A 24139-nucleotide genomic window follows, 5' to 3' on the forward strand; every position below is an offset into this window, starting at 1 on the left:
GTGTGTGTGTGTGTGTGTGTGTGTGTGTGTGTGTGTGTGTGTGTGTGTGTGTGTGTGTGTGTGTGTGTGTGTGTGTGTGTGTGTGTGTGTGTGTGTGTGTGTGTGCGTGTGCAATGTGGGTAGTTGGCTACAAATGGGATCCACCTAAAAGTTTAGGGGCTACATAAATCATATATCTATGTCTCAGACATAGTTCATAATCTGAAACTATTTCACGTTAAAATATTTGTTTCTCTCTCCATGGTACATAATGGCTTGTCCTTGTGTCCTCTGTTCTGCAGTCTGAGCTGATCTGAAAACACAAGGAGAGGTGAAGTCAATGTGGATGATGATTTGCTTACCCCTGTCAAATTATTTCACCTCACTCCTGATGAATGGAAGGACTATTGAAATACACATAGGAAAAGCATGCATCACGTTGTACTTTCCATTTCCAGTTTATATTTACTTCCTTATGAATCCAAATATAGTGAACAAAAATATTAACATAACATGTAAAGACTTGGTCCCAATATCTCAGAAATATTCCAAAACTACAAAAAGCTTATTTCTCCCAAATGTTACATCCCTGTTAGTGAGCATTTATCCTTTGCCAAGCTGATTAAAGAGCATGATCATTGTGCTGGGGATAATAAAAGGCCACTCTAAAATGTGCAGTTTTGTCACACAACACAATGTCACAGATGTCTCAAGTTTTAAGGGAGTGTGCTATTGGCATGTTGACTGCAGGAATGTCCACCAACCACCCAGACAGCTGATGAAACTGTGGGTTTGCACAACCCACAATTTCTGCACAAACAGTCAGAAACTGTCTCAGGGAAGCTCATCTGCGTGCTTGTCGCCCTCACCAGCGTTGTGATCTGACTGCAGTTTGGCGTCGTAACCGACTTCAGTGGGCAAATGCTCACCTTTGATGGCCACTGGCACGCTGGAGAAGTGTGCTCTTAACACAGTTTCAACTGCACCGGGCAGATGGCAGACAGCGTGTATGGCGTCGTGTGGGCGAGCGGTTTGCTGATGTCAACTTTGTGAACAGAGTGCCCCATGGTGGCAGTGGGGTTATGGTATGGGCAGGCTTAACCTACAGACAATGAACACATTTGCATTTTATTGATGGTAATTTGAATGCACGGAGATTCCTTGACGAGATTCTAAGGCCCATTGTTGTGCCATTCATCCACCGCCATCATCTCATGTTTCAGCATGATAATGCACAGCCCCATGTCTCAAGGATCTGTACACAGTTACTGGAAGCTGAAAAAAAATCATATTTCTTCCATGTCCTGTATACTCACCAGACATGTCACCCATTGAGCATGTTGGGGATAGTCTGGATCAACGTGTACGACAGGGTGTTCCAGTTCCCGCCAATTTCCAGCGACTTCGTGCAGCCATTGAAGAGGAGTGGGACACGATTCCACAGACCACAATTAACAGCCTGATCAACTCTTATGCGAAGGAGATGTTTTGCGCTGCATGAGGCAAATGGTGGTAACACCCGATACTGACTGGTTTTCTGATCCACGCCCCTACCTTTTAAAAAAATATATCTGTGACCAACAGATGCTTCTCTGTATTTCCAGTCATGTTGTCCTCTGTAGCTCAGTTGGTAGAGCATGGTGCTTGCTATGCCAGGAGTGTGGGTTTGATTCCCACCCATACTTAAAATGTATGCATGCATGACTGTAAGTCGCATTGGATAAAAGTGTCTGCTAAATGGCTTATATTATGTGAAATCCATAGATTAGGGCCTACTGAATTCATTTCAATTGATTTATATGAACTGTAACTCAGTAAAAAATGTAGAAATTGTTTCATGTTTCTTTAATATTTTTGTTCAGTGTAAGAATCACATTTCCATAGCAGGTTTTACCCTTCGGGTTTTCTATGATGGGCATAACACGCACTTTAGTGTTTGAGGCATGCAAGCCTCATCCGAGTTGTTGAGGAAAGTGTGAACTACACTTTCCAGAATTCTTTGCTGTTTAAAGCCAACCTTGAATCTTTGCCAGAAATTTCCATCTCACTGGTTGTACTATTTTTGTCAGCGACTTAAATAATAGGTATAATAACAATATATCGAATTAGTATCTCGGTTGAACAAGTTCAAAAACGTTTGCAGGACGTTTTATTAGTTGGGCATATTTATAGTCAGCCCTTTGCCTTTCACGTGTAGGTCCGTAGCCTCCCGTGTCATTGGTGAATGACCGAAGATGTCGAATTGTAGGTTGTTTGCCCGGCTGCTCTGTAAGTATAACAACACATGTGTTCTCCTCAAAACTCTTTAAACTGTTTAGGTTCTGCTAAATTAAGTGCTTCACGGAGCACGTTTTGCACGGAATTTGGGGTTTCTTGCTCACAGGGTAGCCATGGCAAGCAACGCAAGGGCCTCTATTACTGGCTAACTGTTTTAGCATGTTGATAGATAGCGCATCAATTTCCAGGCCACACAGTCCGAACTACTGAACTTTGACCGTGCTTGTCCTTTAAGCTTTATATTTAGCGTGTCAATCCTATAAATGAGATTAGGACATGTAGTTAGCTTTACTATAACGTAACTGTCATGTAGCTGGCACTTGGTAAGCTAATGCTACCTAACGTTACTCCCCCATTGTATTGTACGTTGCAAACAGCTACCGTTAGTAAAGCTTTCAATTTGTGATTTTATAACGTTATCTCTTTATATGGAAGTAGCTACAGGGTGTTGGTTGCAGTGTTGGGTAAACTATAGTACTAACGTTAGTACTCTGAAAAGAGTTAACCAAGCTACCAATTACTTCACTGAAAGAAGCATAGCTTTAGTGTACCTTCATTTAAGAAATTGTTCACTTAACTAAAGTTACTTGGTATAGAGGTCCTGGACAGCAGGAAGGTTGGCCCCAGTGATGTACTGGGCCGTAGTGATGCAACCCGTCAGGATGCTCTCAATGGTGCAGCTGTTGAGGATCTGAGGACCCATGCCAAATCTGTTCAGTCTCCTGAGTGGGAATAGGTTTTGTCATGCCCTCTTCACGACTGTGTTGGTGTGCTTGGACCATGTTAGTTAGTTGGTGATGTGGACACCAAGGAACTTGAAGCTCTCAACCTGCTCCACTATAGCCCCGCGATGTTAATGGGGGCCTGTTTGGCCCGCCTTTTCCTGTAGTCCACGCCCAGCTCCTTTGTCTTGCTCACATTGAGGGAGAGGTTGTTGATCTGGCACCACAGCCAGGTCTCTGACCTCCTCCCCATAGGCTGTCTCATCATTGTCAGTGATCAGGCCTACCACTGTTGTGTCGTCAGCAAACGTAATGATGGTGTTGGAGTCGTGTTTGGCCATGCAGTCGTGGGTGAACAGGGAGTACAGGAGTGGATTAAGCACACACCCCTGAGTGGCGCCAGTGTTGAGGATCAGCGTAGAAGATGTGTTGTTGCCTACCCTTGATCACTGACAATGATGAGACAGCCTATAGGGAGGAGGTCAGAGACCTGGCTGTGGTGTTGTTGCCTACCCTTACCACCTGGGGGCGGCCCTTCATGAAGCCCAGGATCCAGTTGCAGAGCGAGGTGTTTAGTCCCAGGGTCCTTAGCTTAGTGATGAGCTTCGTGGGCACTATGGTGTTGAACGCTGAGCTGTAGTCAATGAATAGCATTCTCACATAGGTGTTCCTTTTGTCCAGGTGTGGAAGGGAAGTGTTGAGTGCATTAGAGATTGCGTCATCTGTGGATCTGTTGGGGCGGTATGCAATTTGGAGTGGGTCTAGGGTATCCGGGAGGATGCTGTTGATGTGAGCCATGACCAGCCTTTCAAAGCACTTCATGGCTACAGACGTGAGTGTTACAGGGCGGTAATCATTTAGGCAGGTTACCTTTGCTTCCTTGGGCACAGGGACTATGGTGGTCTGCTTGAAACTTGTAGGTATTACAGACTCGGGTCAAGGAGAGGTTGAAAATGTCAGTGAAGACACTTGATAGTTGGTCCATGCATGCTTTGAGTACACGTCCTGGTAATCTGTATGGCCCTGCGGCTTTGTGAATGTTGACCTGTTAAAGGTCTTGCTCACATCGGCTACCGAGAGTGTTTCAACAGAGTCGTCCATCACAGCTGGTGCTCTCATGCATGCTTCAGTGTTGTTTGCCTCGAAGCAAGAATAAAAGGCATGTAGCTCGTCTGGTAGGCGAGGGGCCACTCACTGGGCCACTCGCAGCTGGGTTTCCCTTTGTAGTCTGTAACAGTTTTCAAGCCCTGCCACATCCGATGAGCATCAGAGCCGGTGTAGTAGGATTCAATCTTAATCCTGTATTGACACTTTGTTGCGCTCTGTTCTAGCAAGCCTACATGGCCAAATAGCAGTTTTTCCATTTAGATTCTCTCCCCCAGTTTTTTTCAGAATCTCACATGTCTGTAGATTACACATTCATGGTCATTTGTTTCTTTCCCCTTATTTATAACCGGCCTTTTGTGAAATAATAATCTCACCATGACTGCCATACAGAACTGCACATACTAATGCCATTCATAGGCTTATCTTGGCGGTTTGGAGCGTTGGGCCAGTAACCGAAAGGTTGCTGGATCGAGTCCCAGAGCTGACAAGATCAAAAACATCTGTCTTTCTGCCCCAGAGCAAGGCTGTTAACCCAGGCGCCGATGACGTGGATGTCGATTAAGGCAGTCCCCCGCACCTCTCTGATTGAGGGGTTGGGTTAAATGCGGAGGACACGTTTCAGCTGAATGCATTCTGTTGTACTACTGACTAGGTGTCCCCCTTTCCCTTCCTTTCAATTTCAATCATGAGGGAATAGGCACAATGGGTAGCAAAAACTCGTTATCCAAGCGTAGTGGTCTACATAGTGTATGTGTGTTTTACTTCTGACAGTTTCTACCGTGTGCTGTAGGTTTTGGAACATAGCCTCTGGGCCTACCTTCAGGTCCGTTTTAATTGGATTTAAACTAATTAGAGGAACATCATGTGACAACAGCTCAGGCAACAACGCTGGACTATGTCTCCTAGATGGCAATCCTTTCCATCATGATGTGACATTGACAATAGTGTTTTTTTGGAAATGTCACCTGTGTGTGGTCTCACTTTCCTTCTGCCTCCATTTGCAGTGCAGCAAAATGGGGTAAGGAACTGTTATACTGCTTCAAGGAAGCACCTCTACATTGACAAAGACACCAAGGTCATTTGCCAAGGCTTCACAGGGAAGCAGGTGTGTATGCTACACAACACCCGGCCGACACTGGCTGTTTTCTGCATTCAACTGGGTTGTATTCATTACGGCACTCAAAGGAAATCTTAACTTTTGCAACTGAAATGATCGAAAATGTGTGTTTCCTATTGGACAAGTCCAGGTAGTCCCTCCCTGTCTCAGTCCGCGTTCATCCGTTTGGTGCCGAATGAACACAACCCTGATTGGGTTATTGTTTCACTGTCAACAGACATTGTTGACGATCTGCCCGTGCAGAGTCAAAACAGCTCAATAATCTTCCCAAAACATGGATTGACAGTTGCCAGAGGAGCTTGTAGGCCTAGAGATTTAAAAATAACCAGCTGTATCCACTAGCTAAGGATTTTAATTTGCGATGTGTTTACATTGAGTTAAAACATTTTTTAAGTAAAATAAAATTAAGCAGCAAACAGTAGCTAGCTATCTGCAACTGAGCACCTTATCCACAGACAATGAGTGGTCATTAAATGACCGCATAATCTTGATCCACAATATTGCTTTGGATGAGGATGGAAGGTCTCTGTAATTGTCTGTCAAAGTCGAAAGAAGAGTATCGGTGTCATTGTCCAACAAGCGAACATCTCTCTTCTTTCACCTTGTAGGTTAATACCCGTCCCCCCTCCTTTCCAACAACTCTTCGACTTAATATAGTGTTATTAAATGTAGTTCTTCTAATGAAACACTCATGCTAATTCGAAAGGGCTGAGCAATGACTCAAGTGTCGCTGCTGCTGCACACCGACTTTCCTCTATGGTTTGCTTATCAAGCCATATACTTAGGACTGCCACCACCGGGGGAAAGAGCAGACAGTGCATGTTGCGTTATAAATGAACAGAGGAAGAAAAAGATGAGTCTGGTGAATGGAAGAAATATTGAAATGAAAAGATATCTGCGTTGCGTGGGGGAAAAAATAGCTGGCTCAGTCTTTTCTTTCTCTTTACTGCTGGTAATTATAGTTTTAACATTAGGGTCATTGATTTGGACGTGTCGTAGTTGGCCCTCGTAGCCACTTATCTATAGCGTTTCTTAACAGCCTTTGTAATTATTAACTGAGAAGGCTGATGGAACTTGGCAGGTTGAATATTCATAATATTACAACACATTATTGGACTCAATGCCCCTTGAAAAAGTAAAGGTGGGACTGTGAGTGATTTTATTTTTTTATTGACGACCTTAAGAAATAGAGACATGATGCCATTTGATTATGGTCATTTAGTGTGCCTGGGTTGGATTTATACTGATTGAATGTGATGCCAACCTAAGCCCCTTTCACTTAAGTTGAATTTTCACTTAGTCATGCATTTAGGTCAATGGGAAACTAAGTGACAGACACCGTAAAATACCTGAATATCATATACCAAATCTCCTCTCTGAGACCCCCATTCACATAGTCATTGATTTACCTGCTGATGTACCTAGTCTAAATATGTTGGTGGTGTCTGTGTGTCCTTCCATGTCAGCTTGATTCCCATTCCCCCTCCCTCTGCGGACACCGGACACCATTCTGCCCAGTTGATTAATGGTGGATGGCAGGCCTGTTCTCCTCATTCCACACTACCTGGCTTTAATGATATCTCAATGTTGGCGGTTGGCGCCGCCAGTGACTGGGACATTTCCCCTCTCCATCCATCACACACTGTCAGCTGCTCCCTCCTTCCCCTTTCCCCTTGGCCCTAACCCTTTGAACTGAAGGAACTTCACAATATTGCTTCCATCTTACAGATCTGCAATCAAACATTGAAGCGGGCTAAGGTCAAGAGAAACGACTGGGTGAATTGGTATTGGGACTAGCGGATTCTCTCTGACTCTTCCTCCTTCTCTCCCCCTCTAGGGGACGTTTCACAGTCAGCAGGCAATCGACTATGGCTCCCGGCTAGTCGGTGGCGTGTCCCCCGGCAAGGGGGGGAGGACACACCTCGGCGTGCCCGTCTTCAACTCTGTCAAGGAGGTTAAATGTGTTCCACTATTTCTTGTGTCTCTGGTCAGCCCTTATTCAGCCATAAATGTGAACTGGTTCTGAACTGGTTAAGAAATGGTTAAATACATACATTGATGAATAGCAAGCCCTAAATTCTCCATGTCCCACACCTCCAGGCGAGAGAGGGCACCGGGGCCGAGGCCACAGTGATCTACGTGCCCCCTCCGTTCGCGGGTGCCGCCATCATCGAGGCCATCGACGCTGGCATGCCCCTGGTGGTGTGCATCACAGAGGGCATCCCCCAGCAGGACATGGTCAAGGTCAAACACAAGCTGTTGCGCCAGAGCACCACGCGCCTCATCGGCCCCAACTGCCCCGGCGTTATTAATGTAAGAATACACATACACACTGGTATGCAGTACACACACAAGCTGCTGCGCCAGGGCGCTACCTGCCTCATTGGCCGCAACTGCTTTAGAGTGGTCAACGTAAGAGGCTAGAACACACACACACACACTCTCTTGGTGCTAACTCTGTGTTTTCAGCCGGGAGAATGCAAGATCGGGATCATGCCGGGCCACATTCACAAGAAAGGGAGGATTGGTGAGATATTTTTGAATCATTGAATAAAATCTGCTTTTACTTGGCAGCTGTGTCATAATGCTGACAGACCGACATCTTGTTCTGTGTGATGGAAAGTTAACAGTAGGTTAGAGATCCTACAATACTTGCTTCAGTCTCCAAAATTACGTGCGTGCAGTTGAATCGTGAGAGGGAGAAAGGACCTCTGCCTATGTGGCTATCAACCCTAGTCGCTCAGCGAGCGACCAAGCAGTTTCTTTTCTTCACTGTCTCGCAGCAGACAATTTGATAAGATGTCAGTGCTACAGCCCTGTAGGCAGCAGAAACGGCCATAGCAAATGTTCCTCCAGGTGCATTGGAGGCTGATGGGAGGAGCTATAGGAGGACGGGCTCATTGTAATGTCTGTCTGGAATGGAATAAATGGAACGGTGTCAACATTCCAGTCATTACAATGAGCCTGTCCTCCTATAGCTCCTCCCACCAACCTCCACTGGTGTAGTGACTGCTGGGGAGCTGCATCGCTGCACAGACATCCTAAACCTCTTGCTTCTCATTGCGAAGGCATACAGTGTATGCGTCCCCAATGGTACCCTATTCACTATAGTCCCTGGGGCTCCAGTCAAAAGTAGGAAATATGGTGCAATTTGGGCTGCACCCATACAGTGTAAATACAGGTCCTTTCCAATACTTAAAAATGCATCCTTCCTTCTTACCTCTCTAGAAGAAGGAAGGATGCATGTTAAGAGAATTGGAACTTGTCCTCAGTCTCTCCTTATCTACTGACAGGAAAGGGAACTGTGTTGCTTAAGGTTGTGAAATATCGTTTTTTCTTCTTTTTTTTCCCTTCAGGCATTGTCTCTAGGTCGGGAACTCTCACATATGAAGCTGTTCACCAGACTTCACAAGTTGGCCTGGGACAGTCTCTCTGCATCGGTACGTGGGAATGAACGTTATGATATACACATACTGCAAATGTATAGACCAGGGATGAGCAACTTTGATGGGGGGTGATGGCCACTAAAACCTCTGAACTGATCATGAGAGGCCTCTGATTATGAGGGGCCTCAGTGGCTTTGTGTACCCACCCATGCAGTCAAAGCCAGCCCTAGCCTTTTTGAGAGCCCTAAGGAAAATTTCAAAAAACACAATTTCACTAACTGAAATGGTTTTCTCCCCTCTTGACGGCAGAGAGAAAAATCTGAAGTTTTAGGGTAATTTCATGCAATTCTACACTTTGCCATGGGGCAGAGAGATTTTTCTGTGGGCCTACAAAAAGGGCCGCCAGTTGCCCATCCTTGGTATAGACAAAATACAGTGCCTTCGGAAAGAATTCAGACCCCTTGACTTTTTCCACATTTTGTTACATTACAGCCTAATTCTAAAATGGATTAAATAGTTTTTTTCCCCTTTATCAATCTACACACAATACACCATAATTACACATTTACAAAGAATTCAGACCCTTTACTCAGTACATTGTTACAGAACCTTTGGCAACGATTACAGCATCAACCATAACACTTTCTTAGTCACATATAGAAAACCAATTCAACCTAAAAAATAAGTACATTGTACTCTATGCCTTCGGTCACATCTGACATCCATCTTATGGATATAAGCAGCGTAACAGTGTTTTCTAATGGTTTTTGTTCAGGCATTGGCGGGGACCCCTTCAACGGGACAGACTTCATTGACTGCCTGGAGGTGTTCCTACAGGACCCTAAGACGGAGGGCATCATCTTGATCGGCGAGATCGGAGGCAACGCCGAGGAGAACGCTGCCGATTACCTCAAACAGCACAACTCTGTAAGAGGAGACACACACACGTTTAACATGCTACCAGACTGTTAACACTTTGTCAATGGTCCACCAGTACTTTTGTGACTCATCCAGACCCTTTTTGAAAGATGAGTGTAGTTCTGGCAGGTACTCCCTTTCATCTCTTTGATTCCGACGACCCCCCCGGGAAGTCCCACTCCGAGCCCCCAAGTCCAAAACGTGTGCGTGGGTGGGTGGACACGTTTCACTATACTTGTGAGTACCAGAAGTGCTCACAAGAATGGTAAACTAACTAAAAGACAGAGAAGTGAGGACATTTTGCCGGTCCTTTACTTGTAAAAAGGCAATTTCAAGATTAGAATTAGGGTTGGGGGTTAGGGAAAATAGGATTTTGAATGGGTCATTTGTTGGTCCCCAAAAGTCCTCAAGTATAGTAAGACATACTGTGTGTGTTCTCACCTGCTAATGGATCTTGGGATTCTGGACAGGCTGAGGGTGTGAGCTAGAGTGCATGTACTTCCAGTTAGGGTTCATGGTGCAGAATACAGCACACACCTTTGATTGACACACTCGTTCCAGGCAGGTGTGGGAGAGACTGATCTTTGGAGCATGGATGGTGAATTATGCAAGGCTTGAAAAGTGGTTAAGTGCCTTTCAGCAACAGTTATTGCCAAGTGTGTGTTTTGCCCTCTAGATTTGTCAAGACACAGAATTTTGATTGAGAAAATTGATTTTTGTGAGGTGTGTGTGTACACACAAACACACAGAGGTTTCTCTGCCTGGTGTTCAGCAGCTGAAAATTAATTTGATGTGCTTTCAGCTGCCCTAATGCATGCAAATCTCTCTCACCACTTTCTGTCTCGGGAGAACAACTCTTTGGCTGAGGCCAAAATGACACCATATTTCCTAATAGCGTACATCTTTTGACCAGAGCCCTTTGGGCCCTCTCTCTCTCCCTTCCTCATGTACAAACCGGCTCAACCAATCATCCAAAGTGTCGACAACCAGAAACCAATGGCTCGTGACACCAACATGCATGAAAAGCCAATTTGAAAGCGACGGGTAGTTCTCTGAAAGTCGAGTGTGTGTGTGTCGAGCATTGAACACCAGAGGCAGCAGTTTAACCAAAGCCTGAAATTGTTTTATCTGAGCTGCTGTTCTGTCAACGTTGAGAAACAGAAACACTGAATGCAAAGCCAGACCCAAAATGATGTTCCTCTCTTTAGTTTGACTCAGAATAATTCCATGCTTCAGACATGTTATTTTCTAGGGTTGCAAAATGTCAGTAGCTTTCCCGAAATGTACAGGTTTTTCAGAAAACTATAATGTTATAACTAACTATAAGTTAACTTTATTTTTGCCTAATACATTATCTCTAGCTCAGGGCTACATCTATGCATTTGGTTTGCTAGCTAAGTGGCTAGATGGCAAGAGGACGATTCTTGGTTAGAGACAGTCAATCCCCTTATGGATCAAGATCCATGTTGCCTAAAAAAAATGCATACATTTATTTATTTAGAAATGGCACCCCCTGTGTGTACTTCCAGTAATACCGTATGACGGTATGGAAATCTGGATACCGCACAACCCTAACACAAATACTAACTGTATTGAATTTCTGAATCTACAACAGGCACACAAATACATTTATTTTACACTAATTCGTCATAAGATCAGCTAGGCATATTTTCAGACACATAAGGGAATCGTACATGAATAGTACAATGACACTGTAGGGAATAGGGTGCCATTTGGGACTCTTGCCGAAAAGTAGAATACAATATCACATTGGTATGCCCTTACCAGTATAGCTAGATATTTCAAAATGATCTCTCTCTCCACAGACTTATAGATCAGTTGGTGTAGCACTTGTGAGGCACAGCTGAGCATACATTTAAATAATGAGCTTTTTTTATTTTACTGCTCTGTCATGGTTCTTTTTAAGACAACTGGGGGGGGCGGTCAAATCATGACGTCCGTGATCGGAAAGTCAGAATTCGGGCATCTTTCTAGAGCTCTGGGTTGGGTGACCGTTCAAACCAATTTTGAAAGCACGGAAGTCTGAGATTTCCAAGTTCCCAGTTGTTTTGAACACGGTATTAGTCTCAGCTGAAGGGAGGGAGAAATCAGCAAAGGGTCCTCCTCTCACAGTCCCTGCTCTCTCTTTCCTTTCCTCCTGTGAGACTAATCCGAGAGGGGACACCATCTTCCACCCGATGGTGAAACTCAAGTTGCAATGCATCTGCCTCATGCACAAATTCATGTTGTTCCTATGACCAGAGAAAGTGAAATATTCCTCTATTAAAACAGACAAGATGAGCTGCTAATAAAAATGTAGGGTTTTTGATAGACTTGGCTACTCATTCATTGCAGCGTGAGTGGAAGTAGGGAGATGTGCGTTTTATGTTTTGTAATGGTATTGAATAGTGTGTTGACAGTGCTGAATAACTTAACAAAAATTCACTCATAACAGCAAGCTCTTTGCTGTATTCTTTGACAGTCTCCCTCTGGTCATTGTTTTAAAAGTTATGAAATCTCACGTAGGCTAGAATCAAACTTTGCTGTGGCCTGGGTTGTGGAAGCTGTAGGCATGATGATTTGAGACAAGTTAAATGGTTAAAAATGGGAACACTTTGCCTACCCGATGCACAAGGCTTCTGAATGAATGAACGCAAGAAATAAAAGCAAGCCTTTATCATTGGCCTTTCTACAGAAATGTTTGGTGATCGACTAGAAATACCTTGAAGATTGCGATCGACCGGTTGGTGACCACTTGTACACGATTTACGATTAGGGGATGAAGATCAAATTGTCGAGTTTGAGTCAAATCGGTCTTTATTAAAAGTGTTACACTTGACATAAAATATGCCCAACAAAAAAGGGATGTATAAAAATAGACAATAAACTGATTTACAAAAGAGGGGCCTTGAAAGGGAGATCTTTGCACCAAAAAGTTGCTCTGATGTTTTTAATTTTGCCAGGCTAGAATTAGTACACACTTTAGAGGTCATTGCATAGCCTACATAGTAAAACTATTCCTCTAACTCTGTGGCCTGCTTGCCATCCTGGTCTGTTTTAGTATACTGAACAAAAATATAAAGTCAACATGTAAAGTTTTGGTCCTATGTTTCATGAGCTGAAATAAAATGACATTTTTTTTTGCACACATTTGTTTACATCCCTGTTGGTGACTGCTTATCCTTTTCCAGGATAATCCATCCACCTGACAGGGGTGGCATATCAAGACTCTGATTAAATAGCATGATCATTACACAGGTGCACCTTGTGCTAGGGACAATAAAAGGCCACTCTAAAATGTGTGGTTTTGTCACAACACAATGTTGTAAAAGTTTTTTTTACCCCTTTTTCTCTCCAATTTCGTGATATCCAATTGGTCGTTAGTCTTGTTCCATCGCTGCAACTCCCGTACGGACTTGGGAGAGGCGACGGTCAAGAGCCATGTGTCCTCCAAAATATGACCCTGCCAAGCCGCACTGCTTCTTGACACACTGCTCGCTAAACACGGAAGCCAGCCTCACCAATGTGTCGGAGGAAATAACGTATACCTGGCGACCGTGTCAGCATGCACTGCCCCCTGCCCGCCACAGGAGTCACTAGTCACGCGATTGGACAAGGGCATCCCTGCCGTCCAAACCCTCCCCTAACCCGGACGACGCTGGGCCAATTGTGCGCCGTCTCCCGGTCTCGGCCGGCTGCGACACAGCCCGGGAGGCAGATGTCTCAGTTTTTGAGGGAGTGTGCTGTTGGCATGCTGACTGTACGAATGTCCACCAGAGCTGTTGCCAGAGAATTGAATCTACATTTTTCTACCATAAGCTGCCTCCAATGTTGTTTTAGAGAATTTGGCAGTACGTCCAACCGGCCACACAACCGCAGAACACGTGGAACCATGCCAGACCTCCACATCCGGCTTCTTCACCTGCAGGATCGTCTGAGACCAGCCACCCGGACAGCTTTTGAGTTTGATGGGTTTGAACAACCGAATAATTTCTGCACAAACTGCTGGAGAAGTGTGCTCTTCACAGATGAATCCCGTTTTCAACTGTACTGGGAAAATGGTGTCGTGTGGGCAAGCGGTTTACTGATGTCAACGTTGTGAACAGAGTGCACCATGGTGGGGTTATGGTATGGGCGGGCATAAACTACAGGTAACGAACACAATTGCATTTTGATGGTAAGTTGAATGCACAGAGATACGGTGATGAGATCCTGAGGCCCATTGTTGTGCCATTCATCTGCCGCCATCACCTCATGTTTCAGCATAATGCACAGCCCCATGTCGCAAAGATCTGTACACAATTTCTGGAAGCTGAAAAATGTCCCATTTCTTCAATGGCCTGCATACTCACTAGACATGTTACCCATTGAGCATGTTTGGGATGCTCTGGATCGACATGTACGACGGCGTGTTCCAGTTCCCGCCAACATCCAGCAACTTCGCTCAGCCATTGAAGAGCAGTGGGACAACATTCCACAGGCCACAATTAACAGCCTGATCAACTCTATGCAAAGGAAATGTGTCGCACCGCATGAGGCATCTGTGACCAACCAATGCAGATCTGTTTTCCCAGTCATGTGAAATCCATAGATTATGGCCTAATTTATTTCAATTGACTGATTTCCTTTATATGAACTGTAACTGTAAAATCTTTTGGAATTGTTGCATTTATATTTTTGTTCAGTGTTAGTCACCTTTTCAGAAGGTCTTAAGTTCTTTTCTTTTTGAGACATCTACTTCTAAATCCCACCTAGTATTCTTCAGCCTCTCCATGCATTTGTAAAACTAAATCGCTACCTAAGACGTAACACCTTTGGGCCCATGCTTTCCAACGAGACAGAGTATTTGGCAGCTAACCCACGTGAACACAATGTATCCTTTTTCCTGTTATCCTCGACTCTTAGCCACTGCTCTCACGCTCTCTCTCCTAGGTGCTTTACGCACAATGCAAAGCCCAAGCACAATGCATTCACTAACACACACCAATTGCCGTCTAGGAGGGCAGGTGAGTGATTTTAGAAAGCGGTGGGGCGTGTGTCGCGCACTCCATTCACATCTGGTGTGCGAATAGGGGGCCTCATCAATTTGTAATTGTCTGTTTGTCGTCTTAATTTGACAAGATTGAGGCTCTACCCCCAAGCATACAGCAAGGCTTCCCCCTTTCGAAACAACCCCTGCCTCCTTCACCCCTCCTCCCGTGGGGGAACAAACTGAAGAAGAAGTATGGAAACTACCTTCTCCTTCTCTTTAGTTCCATTATTAAAGTAATACATCTCTACGGTTAACAATATAGGACAAAGGCGGTGGGAACTTTCTGAAGGAAGATGAAGAATATTTGACTAATTACAGCCTGACGTGTTTGGGTAGATTTTAAGAGTTGATTCCCACGGGGGTGGTTCGTTTGTCAGAGCTGTGAATTCATTAGGACGGGACAAGCGAGAGCCGGAACTGTAGTGTCTAGGGCCTAGCTAGAAGAACGGCATTGGGCCTGCATTCATAAAGTGTCTGAGTAAGTAGGAGGGCTGATCCAGGATCAGTTTTGCCTTGTGGATCATAATGAATAAGATTGTATGGACAGGGGATGCTTTGTGAATAGAGATTCTAAAACAGACGTGGCCATCCCTCCTCCTGGAGAGCTACTGGGTGTTCAGGCTTTTGCTCCAGCCTTACTTCAGCTAGTCAAGGTCTTGAAAAGCAGCTAAGTAGTAGAATCGGGTGTGGAACCAAAGCCTGCAGGAAGGTCAGTCTTTAGGAAAAGGCATGGCCACCCTCGTTCTGACCCATTTAGAGGAAAAAATGTTGGGCCACCTTACAAGAGAACATTCACCTCGACTAATTAGTATCCTCCCGGTACCTTTTTTTCCCTTGATTGCAGTCATATTCCCCCGTTTAGTGAACATTTTTGTTTCAGAGCCATCTCTTGTTAATACTGTACATTGTTAGTCAGGTAAAAAAAAAAAAAAATTAAATTCATTTTCTTGGCCGAGAGACGAGCGGATTGGCTGCTCCGCTTAAACAATTATCCAGTGTCTTCAAGCATGTTGAAATTAATAGCGGTCGTCGGGCAGTCGTCTTGCTGTACATACCTGCCAGTTTCAGTTGGGTTCCATTTAGAACGCATGTGCTGAAATGGTAGAAGGGAAGTAAAGACTTAAGCAGGAGGACCACCTTTCCTGGCTTGTCGGCCAGTTTGTTCTACACGCCGTGTAAACCCTCAACTGAAGGAGAGGGTATGAGGGAGAGAAAGATGGAGGGAGAGCTTTATCACAAGGCAAGTACCTGAGAAGGAGTGTCTGAAGAGAGGCCTGGATTTTGTTCATTTGGCCAAAAAATTACTGAAGTGGGTAGCTACTACAGTACCTGGGTCTAATAGGAAACTGTTAAGGGAATTAAATGATTCCTCTATGTACTCACTAATTAAAATCAATCTGTCTATTTATAAGAATTTAAGATACTTATTAACATAAAATAGACAGGATACAGTCTTATTAAAATTAGATAATAGTATTTATTTTCGGAGCACGCTCCCATTTAACCATAAACAACAGTTTATGAACAAGATATGACATCATTGGTTACAGAATAAATCTCCTCCTCTTGACCAATATAAAACAGGTTCAAAAGTTCATTCCAACTCCCCAGCGCACACACATGACACAATATCATTTATTCTCCTGAAGGCTCACTATAATTTATTACCACTTTAGCAGACAACTCAAGATAATGGAAGACCTAAGAAGTTACTCACTGCCTTATCTAAACATCTCAGGGCTAAGTTGGGTCAGTTCAACCATAGTTTAATGACCCTTTTTGCTTACTTTTTAACCCACAGCACAAATCTCTCTGACTAAGTTTGAATGGTGTTTATTTTGTTTTAATTTCTCCTTGTACATACTTCATAATCCCTTCCTTATGAATTAACATTATTAATCAGATATACTAATAATACAGGGCAAAGTTTAAATTAGTTATATGTTTTATCTAAATCTAGAAACTGTTTAGTTATTATTCATAAAATTCCTAACAGAAACACACATTTTCGCTACCCAATTCAAAAAGTTTTTCTAAGCATGCCCTAATGAACAAGCCCATCTTTCATCTCCAATACAATGTTATTCCTGAGTGTGAAATATTAGCTCTCTCTCCCCTCCCGCCAGCGTTGGAAGACGATCTCAACTGTTGAATTTAGCCATCCATCAGGACGAGCTGAGCGGACAGGGCCAGAGCTAATCAGTGTCCGCGTGACTAATTACCTGCTTCTGCGAGAATGAGATCATATGAAATGGCAGGGAGGGGAGGGGTGGTGGAGGGTGTGTATCTGCCCATGCAATTAAATGGTCTCATTGACTCTTTCACACACATCTGGACAGAGCATGTAATATAGTATTGGCATGAATGTGAATATAACATTTACTATACACTACCATCCTTTATTTTTTTTATAAGATGGTTCTAAGAATACCTATTTAAGAGGGACTGTTAATAGGAAGACGCTGTCTTTGTTTTGGAACGTCTGTTCTGTTATTTGTCTGAGAATACAAGTATGACTGAGGCTGTCTCCTTAATCTCCCCCTCCATCCTTTCCCCCTCAATCCACCCCCCCAGGGAGCGAATGCCAAGCCCGTGGTGTCTTTCATCGCTGGGCTCACTGCCCCGCCGGGCCGAAGGATGGGTCACGCCGGTGCCATCATCGCAGGGGGCAAGGGTGGAGCCAAAGAGAAGATTGCTGCCCTACAGCAGGCGGGCGTTGTGGTCAGCATGTCCCCAGCCCAACTGGGCAGCACCATGTTCAAGGTGAGACTAGAGAGATGTATTAAAGAGCTAAACTATCTTTACCATGGCTCAAGCCCTCTAGCCAACTATGGGTCAGACCCGTAGCGATAGAACATTTGTCTGTCATTCAGTGGCGCGACGGACTATACCATGGCGAAAGGGTTACTTTAGTCGCTTTAGTCCCACATCCCAACTTTGCTTCTTCCCTCAAATATACCAAAAACAATCTCGACCAGGGTTGCAAAGGGTCGGAAACCTTCCCGTAAATTTCTGGAATTCTTCATGACATTTTCCATGGGAAGTTAAGCCTGGGAATTTGGGGGATTTTGCTTAAATTCATCAAAAAAGTTAGCTTATAACAGTGAACCTTTTTAATTGTGTGATACACAAGGCAATTCTAGGTCTTGTGGCATATTTTGGTTAAACTATCCCCAATTCAATGGAATTGCAACCCTCTGCATGCACAGTGCACTCTTCCATCACATGCACAGCTGATTCTTGATCTGATCTTGCACACTGAGATGCTATTGAGCCCACACTACGACACTGTCTGAGCCAAGGACTACATGCTTTCTGGTAACTTTTGATTACAATACTGCGTGGGGTGAATATATTTGATATGACTTTTTTTGTTGTTAACTAGTAAATAGTAGCCTACACCAAAGTGTTTAAATAATTTCTAACTTGTTAACAATTTCTGCTAGTTTGGTTTTGCTACCATGTGGGTTTTGGCTTGCTTGAGCCTGCTAACTGAGGAGTGTTAATTCACCTGTTTCCATACATGTTTCATTTTTAAACAACTCCTTTGTAAGATAAATAGTTAAGCAGTTAGATAAAACAGTTAGATAAAACGTTTATCTGTACATGAAATTGTATTTGTTTTCATTTTTACAAATGTTTTCCTAATCTTTAATGAAAAATGCCACAGGCACTATCTGATGTGTGGAGACATTTCACTGCAGCTAATGTAGAAGGAAAAGCTGTGTACATTTGCAAATACTGTACCAAATCCGATGTGAAGAATGCAACAAAGATGCAGAATCATCAGGCCAAGTGCATAAAGTTCCCTCAGCGTTCACAACAAGCAACCTCTGACAAAAGTCCCTCTACTTCTATTTGAGGTGAAAATGATGAATCAGACACCTTATCAATAGCAACAACTCATGGTCCTGCTGGAATCAGAAGTTTTTATTTGACTCAATGGAGGAACATAGTCAGAGAAATGCTTATGAATGTCTTACTCGAGCTGTGTATGCAGCTGGTTCCCCTCTGATGCTCACAGGCAATGTGTATTGGAAGAGATTTCTGAATGTTCTTTGCCCAGCATACACCCCTCCAACCAGACATGCTTTATCTACTAATTTGCTGGAGTTCAAGTGAAGGTCAAGCAAGTCATAGAGAAAGCAGTCTGTATTTCAATCATCTCTGATGGGTGGTCGAATGTTCGTGGGCATGGAATAATTAACTACATAATCTCCACCCCTCAACCAGTATTCTACAAGAGCACAGACACGAGGGACAACGGTCTCTACATTGCAGATGAGCTGAAGGCAGTCATCAATGACCTTGGACCACAGAAGGTATTTGCACTGGTGACAGACAATGCTGCGAACATGAAGGCTGCTTGTTCTAAAGTGGAGGAGGCCTACCCTCACATCATACACATTGGCTGTGCTGCTCATGCTTTGAATATGCTCCTCAAGGACATCATGGCACTGAAAACAATGGATACACTCTACAAGAGAGCCAAGGAAATGGTTAGGTATGTGAAGGTATATTGCAGCAATCTACCTCACCAAGCAAAGTGAGAAGAATAAGAGCACCACATTGAAGCTGCCCAGCAACACCCGTTGAGGTGGTGTTGTCATCATGTTTGATAGTCTCCTGGAGGGGAAGGAGTCTCTCCAAGAAATGGCCATATCACAGTCTGCCAATATGGAGGATCTGGATGATGTATTTTGGGAGAGAGTGATAAGCAGCCTGAAACTCCTGAAACCTATTGCAGTAGCCATTGCACAGATTGAGGGAGACAATGCCATCCTGTCTGATGTTCAGACTCTGCTTGCAGATGGAAGAGCAGAAATCTGTACTGCCCACTTCACTGTTGCTCCAAACAGAGGAAACTGCAGTTCTAAAATACATCAAAAAGCGTGAAGACTTCTGCCTGAAGCCCATACACTTCGCAGCGTACATATTGGACCCCAAGTATGCTGGCAAGAGCATCCTGTCTGGTGCAGAGATCAACGAGGCCTATGGTGTCATCACTACCGTGTCTCGCCACCTTGGCCTGGATGAGGGCAAGTTTCTTGGCAGTCTGGCGAAGTACACTTCCAAGCAAGGGCTTTGGGATGGAGATGCAATATGGTAGTCGTGCCAACATATCTCATCAGCCACCTGGTGGAAGGGACTTTGTGGATCTGAGGCTCTTTCCCCTGTTGCTTCCATCCTCCTCCAAATCCCACCAACATCAGCCACCTCAGAGCGCAGCTGGTCCTTGTTTGGGAACACACACACCAAAGCACGCAACAGGCTGACCAATACAATGGTTGAAAAATTGGTGGCCATCCGGGCAAATGTTATGCTTTTTGAGCCTGACAACGAGCCATCCTCAACAAGGTTGGAAAGTGAAAGTGAAGATGAGGCCTCAGAGTCTGATGTTCAAGAGGTGGACATTGAGGAGGTCCAGGGAGAAGACATGGAAGCCTGAGAGGAAGACAACCAGAGTTTTAGTTTCTAGACTATCATTTTACAGATGTATGTTGAAAACATTTTTGGGAGATGCGATGGATCATTGGGGATCATTCAATATTCCCTTTCTTTTGTTGATTCCTGAACTCATTTAATTAAAGTTCAATTCATAACTAAATTATTTTATTTCTATTGGAAGGATTTAATCATTTGCAATGATGTCTACTCATGATAAGGTAAAAGGTTTCTGTCTCCATGTGATATGGTGTGTGTATATATATATATATATATATATATATATATATATATATATATATATATATATATATATATATATATATATATATCAAATGCAAAAAAAACATCTACATTTAAATGGTATTAATATTAATTTGTATATATTCCATGTTAATTCCTACAAAGTTTCCTCTGAATATTCCCCAAAATGTGCAACCCTAATCTCGACATACAAAAGTAAAAAAAAAAAAAACTATGAACTTAGAGTAAACCTTTTTTCTACTTGAGTGTATGTTGATGTTTTCAGTGTTTGGGTTCGTTAACAAGTAAGGTTGTGGGACTTGAGATTGCACTTTTTTAATCGGTAATAAACAAAAGGCAACAGTGAGGGGAAATTAATAACCATGGCTGTTGATGCCGGGGCGGGCAACTTTGCTACGCTGCTGCTGCCTATAATCCAATTTATCACCGGAGGAAGCCGGTTTTAACAAGACGTATAAAAAGTTCAAGCGTGTATTACACCCATTCATCTTATTCTTTCATTACGGGCGAGCGCAGGATGCCAAACCCAAACACCCAGGTATTGATTTGCGCGGTGGTGGCACTGTTTTGCTTTAATTCATAATCATTGCGCGTAATGAAGAACTATTTCCCGGCCTGTTAATTTCCCAGCCATTTTGTGTTCATACGTCTCTGTTAACCTCATTGGCGGCTGCTGTAATCGGCGTGATAATACACACGACACAACAGAGCAAACAAGCAAAGTAGTGCCCGACGGGGGTGTTAATTTGGTTTGGTTTAACATGCTCAGCTCTCAGTACAGTACAATGCCCAACTCTCTAGTGTTTTGTTTGTGCTTGTCAGTGAAGCTCTCCTTGTGTCCACACCTAGATTCAAGTATTTGTTTTCTTTCAAATACTGTAAATGCGATAGATTAAACTTGCATGTCACCGATAGAATAGTCCCAAAAGTGCAAACTGTGTCAAGCACACATAAACCTCTATAGTCACCTATGTGTGCTGCTCTCTCCGTTTTTCACTCTTTCTCATGGCCTCCCTTGACAAAATGTCCCTGTCGCACACCAGCACTCTTCATCCCTCCCTCTCTCCTCTCCATCCTCCTGAGCTCATCTCTCTTCATCTTGCTCCACCTCTCCCCTTCTTTCGGTCTTGAGCACCTTTGACACTCCCCTCCTGGCTGTTTGTCACACACAAGGACGATCGCATCTCTCGCTCTCTTTCTCTCTCTCCTGTTCCTCTTACTCTACAACACCTTTCATTTACAGGCTGTATCACAACCGGCTGTGATTTGGAGTCCCATAGGGCGGCGTACAATTGGCCCAGCGTCATATTGTAAATAAGAATTTGTTCTTAACTGACTTGCCTCGTTAAAGGTTCAATATAAAATAATTTTTTTAAGTAGTTTCCTCTGCCTTTCCTCTGCCCTCTTCAAATCAAATTGTCACATGCTTCGTAAACAACCGGTTTAGACTAACATTGAAACACTTACTTACACATCCTTCCCAACAATGCATTAAAATATATATATATAATAAAATAATAACACGAGGAATAAATACACAATGAGTAACGATAACTTGGCTATATACTGAGTTGAGGAATGAGGTAATTGAGGTAGATATGTACATATAGGTACGGATTAATTGATTAGGCAACAGGATAGGTAATAAACAACAGCAGCGTATGTGATGAGTCAAAAGCATTTAGTGCAAAAAGGGTCAATACAGATAGTCCGGGTAGCTATTGGTAAACTATTTAGCAGTCTTATGGCTTGGGGGTAGAAGCTGGTCAGGGTCCTATTGGTTCCAGACCTGGTGCATCGGTACCGCTTGCCGTGCGGTAGCAGAGAGAATAGTCTCGATCATTCTCCCTCTGGACTATGAGTGGACCTTGTGCCACCTTCCACCCTTTTCCCTCCTTTCATCCATCAGAGTGCCTGAAGCCTCGTGGCCACCATGTCAGCACTCCTGTCAGAAGCCCTAGCACAGCCCCGCTCATCCCCTGGTCTCTTTCTCCTTCCCCCTCTTCCCTCTCCTCTATCTTTCCCTTTCTCAGAAAGTCAAGGGCCCGGTCTTGATCGGCGCGTACAGATACACTTAATCCACCCCGCTTGAGACTGAAGGGTGTCTTCACGTAACACTCCTGAGTATTACATTAGATAACACAAGCACACCCTGGCGGGTTGGTCTAGCACTTTGTCAAAGTTGAGGCGTTGAGCCGAAGTAGACATTTTCAACCACTTGGTGGCAGTAGACATTCAGGTATTTTGGAAGTAAGGCATTTTCCAGTGGGCAACGTCATGCATTTGTGTTGCAGACCTGATAAATGACATATGCATAAAGGAAGCTTTTTCCTCTGTGGCATGGGGTAATTGTAGGAGGAAGGGAAGGAGAGTGTTTTATCATCCTTCCTCTGCTGATATTTAATAAATGGTGTATGTAAATGGCGACATCCCACCCGTAATGTTCTCCGTGCTTTTACATCTTATTATTTTCACTGTCGTATAATATGACTGGATTTTGATGCTTTGGTGTGAAAATACATGTTTTCTGTGTTTGGACTATTCCACACTGAACATGAACCTTGCATAGCCTTATTCGGTTTGTACGGTATTTATCTTTGCATCCAAAATAACGATTTTGAGTGTTATTCGTCTGTGTCTCCTTCATGAATCCCTGACTAGATAAATGTATTGTCTACATCCCAAATGGGACTCATAGTGCACAACTTTTGACCAGAGTCCTGTGTAGGGATTGGGGGTGCCATTTGGGACGAAGACACCCACCTCCCCAGGAAGAAAGTGCCTTGTCAGGGTCTACTAGCACCCCTCCATCCCATACCCCCTGTAACTTCCAGATGTAAACAAACTGTGAATCCACATGAATAAATAATTATTTCCTCACCTTCCCCCTGTTTCCCCCTCCTGTTTGTTCTGTCCCCCTCTCCGCAGGAGTTTGAGAAGAGGAAGATGTTGTAAACGGGGAAAGGCAACACCCCCCCCCCTGACTGAAGCCCCTACTACCATACACACACTCACTACGCAGTGTTAAGATGTTTTTGATTTTAGCTATGAATTCATACCTTTACACGAGAGTAAATATATCAGTATATCTTGATGGCGTCTTTTAAATATGTGATACCATGCTTGTTATAGACTTAAGTAAAAGTGTATTTTAGAAGACAGTTATTGGCATCCGTTATGGTAGATTCTGATGTGTTTAGTTTGACTAGAGGGATGCCAAGGTAACCGAGGTGATCTGGTTCCTGTGTTGTCTTTCTACTACCACACTCTCCTACTGTAACCAAGTATTCCATCAAAATGTCTTTCTCACTGGCTATACACCTGAAATAAGAAAATATCTCAAACACTGTTGGTTGTGGGCTCATTTTTATCTTTTTGTCTCGCTCTCTTTTGCACGCACACACAGGTTGGCATGACGGTGTGAAAGCGTTATCACACGGTGGTATTATTGGGTGCATATGAGGTATGGTTCTGTTAAGTTTTACAGTGTAATAGCATGAAAAACAATCTGTTTGGAAATGGTATGTAATACTAGACTTTATTTGGAAGATGTGTTTTTCTTTTCCAATTTGAAAAGGTCTCCACTGAACTAAATTCATCCAATCACACTCCCCCGTCATGCAGTGTCACTTCCTGGCGAGGCCAATTAGGAGGCAGGATATACAATCCAGGGATTTAATTAGCTATAATCGAGCTAACATGTCACCCATTAAGGGATTTGCATTTGCACGCACACACATTTTCTCTTTGCCTCATTGGAAGAGAAGGTGTGTAGGAGGCCTTTTCTTGGTCCTACAGTATAATTGCATTGCTTAATTTACATAATGACAAATGTAGAAACTGTATACCAGATGAAAATGCTAATTCCTTCTCAATTCACACTTCTTTTCAT

At 43.6% G+C, this 24139-nt stretch overlaps 1 protein-coding gene across 1 annotated transcript; it reads left to right on the forward strand.

Annotated features, from left to right (window-relative positions):
- The first annotated feature begins 1997 nt into the window (after nt 1-1997).
- Nucleotides 1998-23595, forward strand: LOC139566874 (succinate--CoA ligase [ADP/GDP-forming] subunit alpha, mitochondrial). The gene is made up of 9 exons (XM_071388213.1): nt 1998-2247; nt 5090-5190; nt 7040-7156; nt 7303-7515; nt 7672-7729; nt 8559-8642; nt 9364-9515; nt 17113-17301; nt 23176-23595. The coding sequence occupies exons 1-9, from the start codon at nt 2214-2216 to the stop codon at nt 23200-23202; spliced, it is 975 nt and encodes a 324-aa protein (XP_071244314.1). The 5' UTR covers nt 1998-2213; the 3' UTR covers nt 23203-23595.
- The last annotated feature ends 544 nt before the right edge of the window (nt 23596-24139 follow it).

This window comes from Salvelinus alpinus, chromosome 39 (genome assembly GCF_045679555.1).
Source record: "Salvelinus alpinus chromosome 39, SLU_Salpinus.1, whole genome shotgun sequence".
In the NCBI taxonomy this organism is placed as follows: Eukaryota; Metazoa; Chordata; class Actinopteri; order Salmoniformes; family Salmonidae; genus Salvelinus; species Salvelinus alpinus.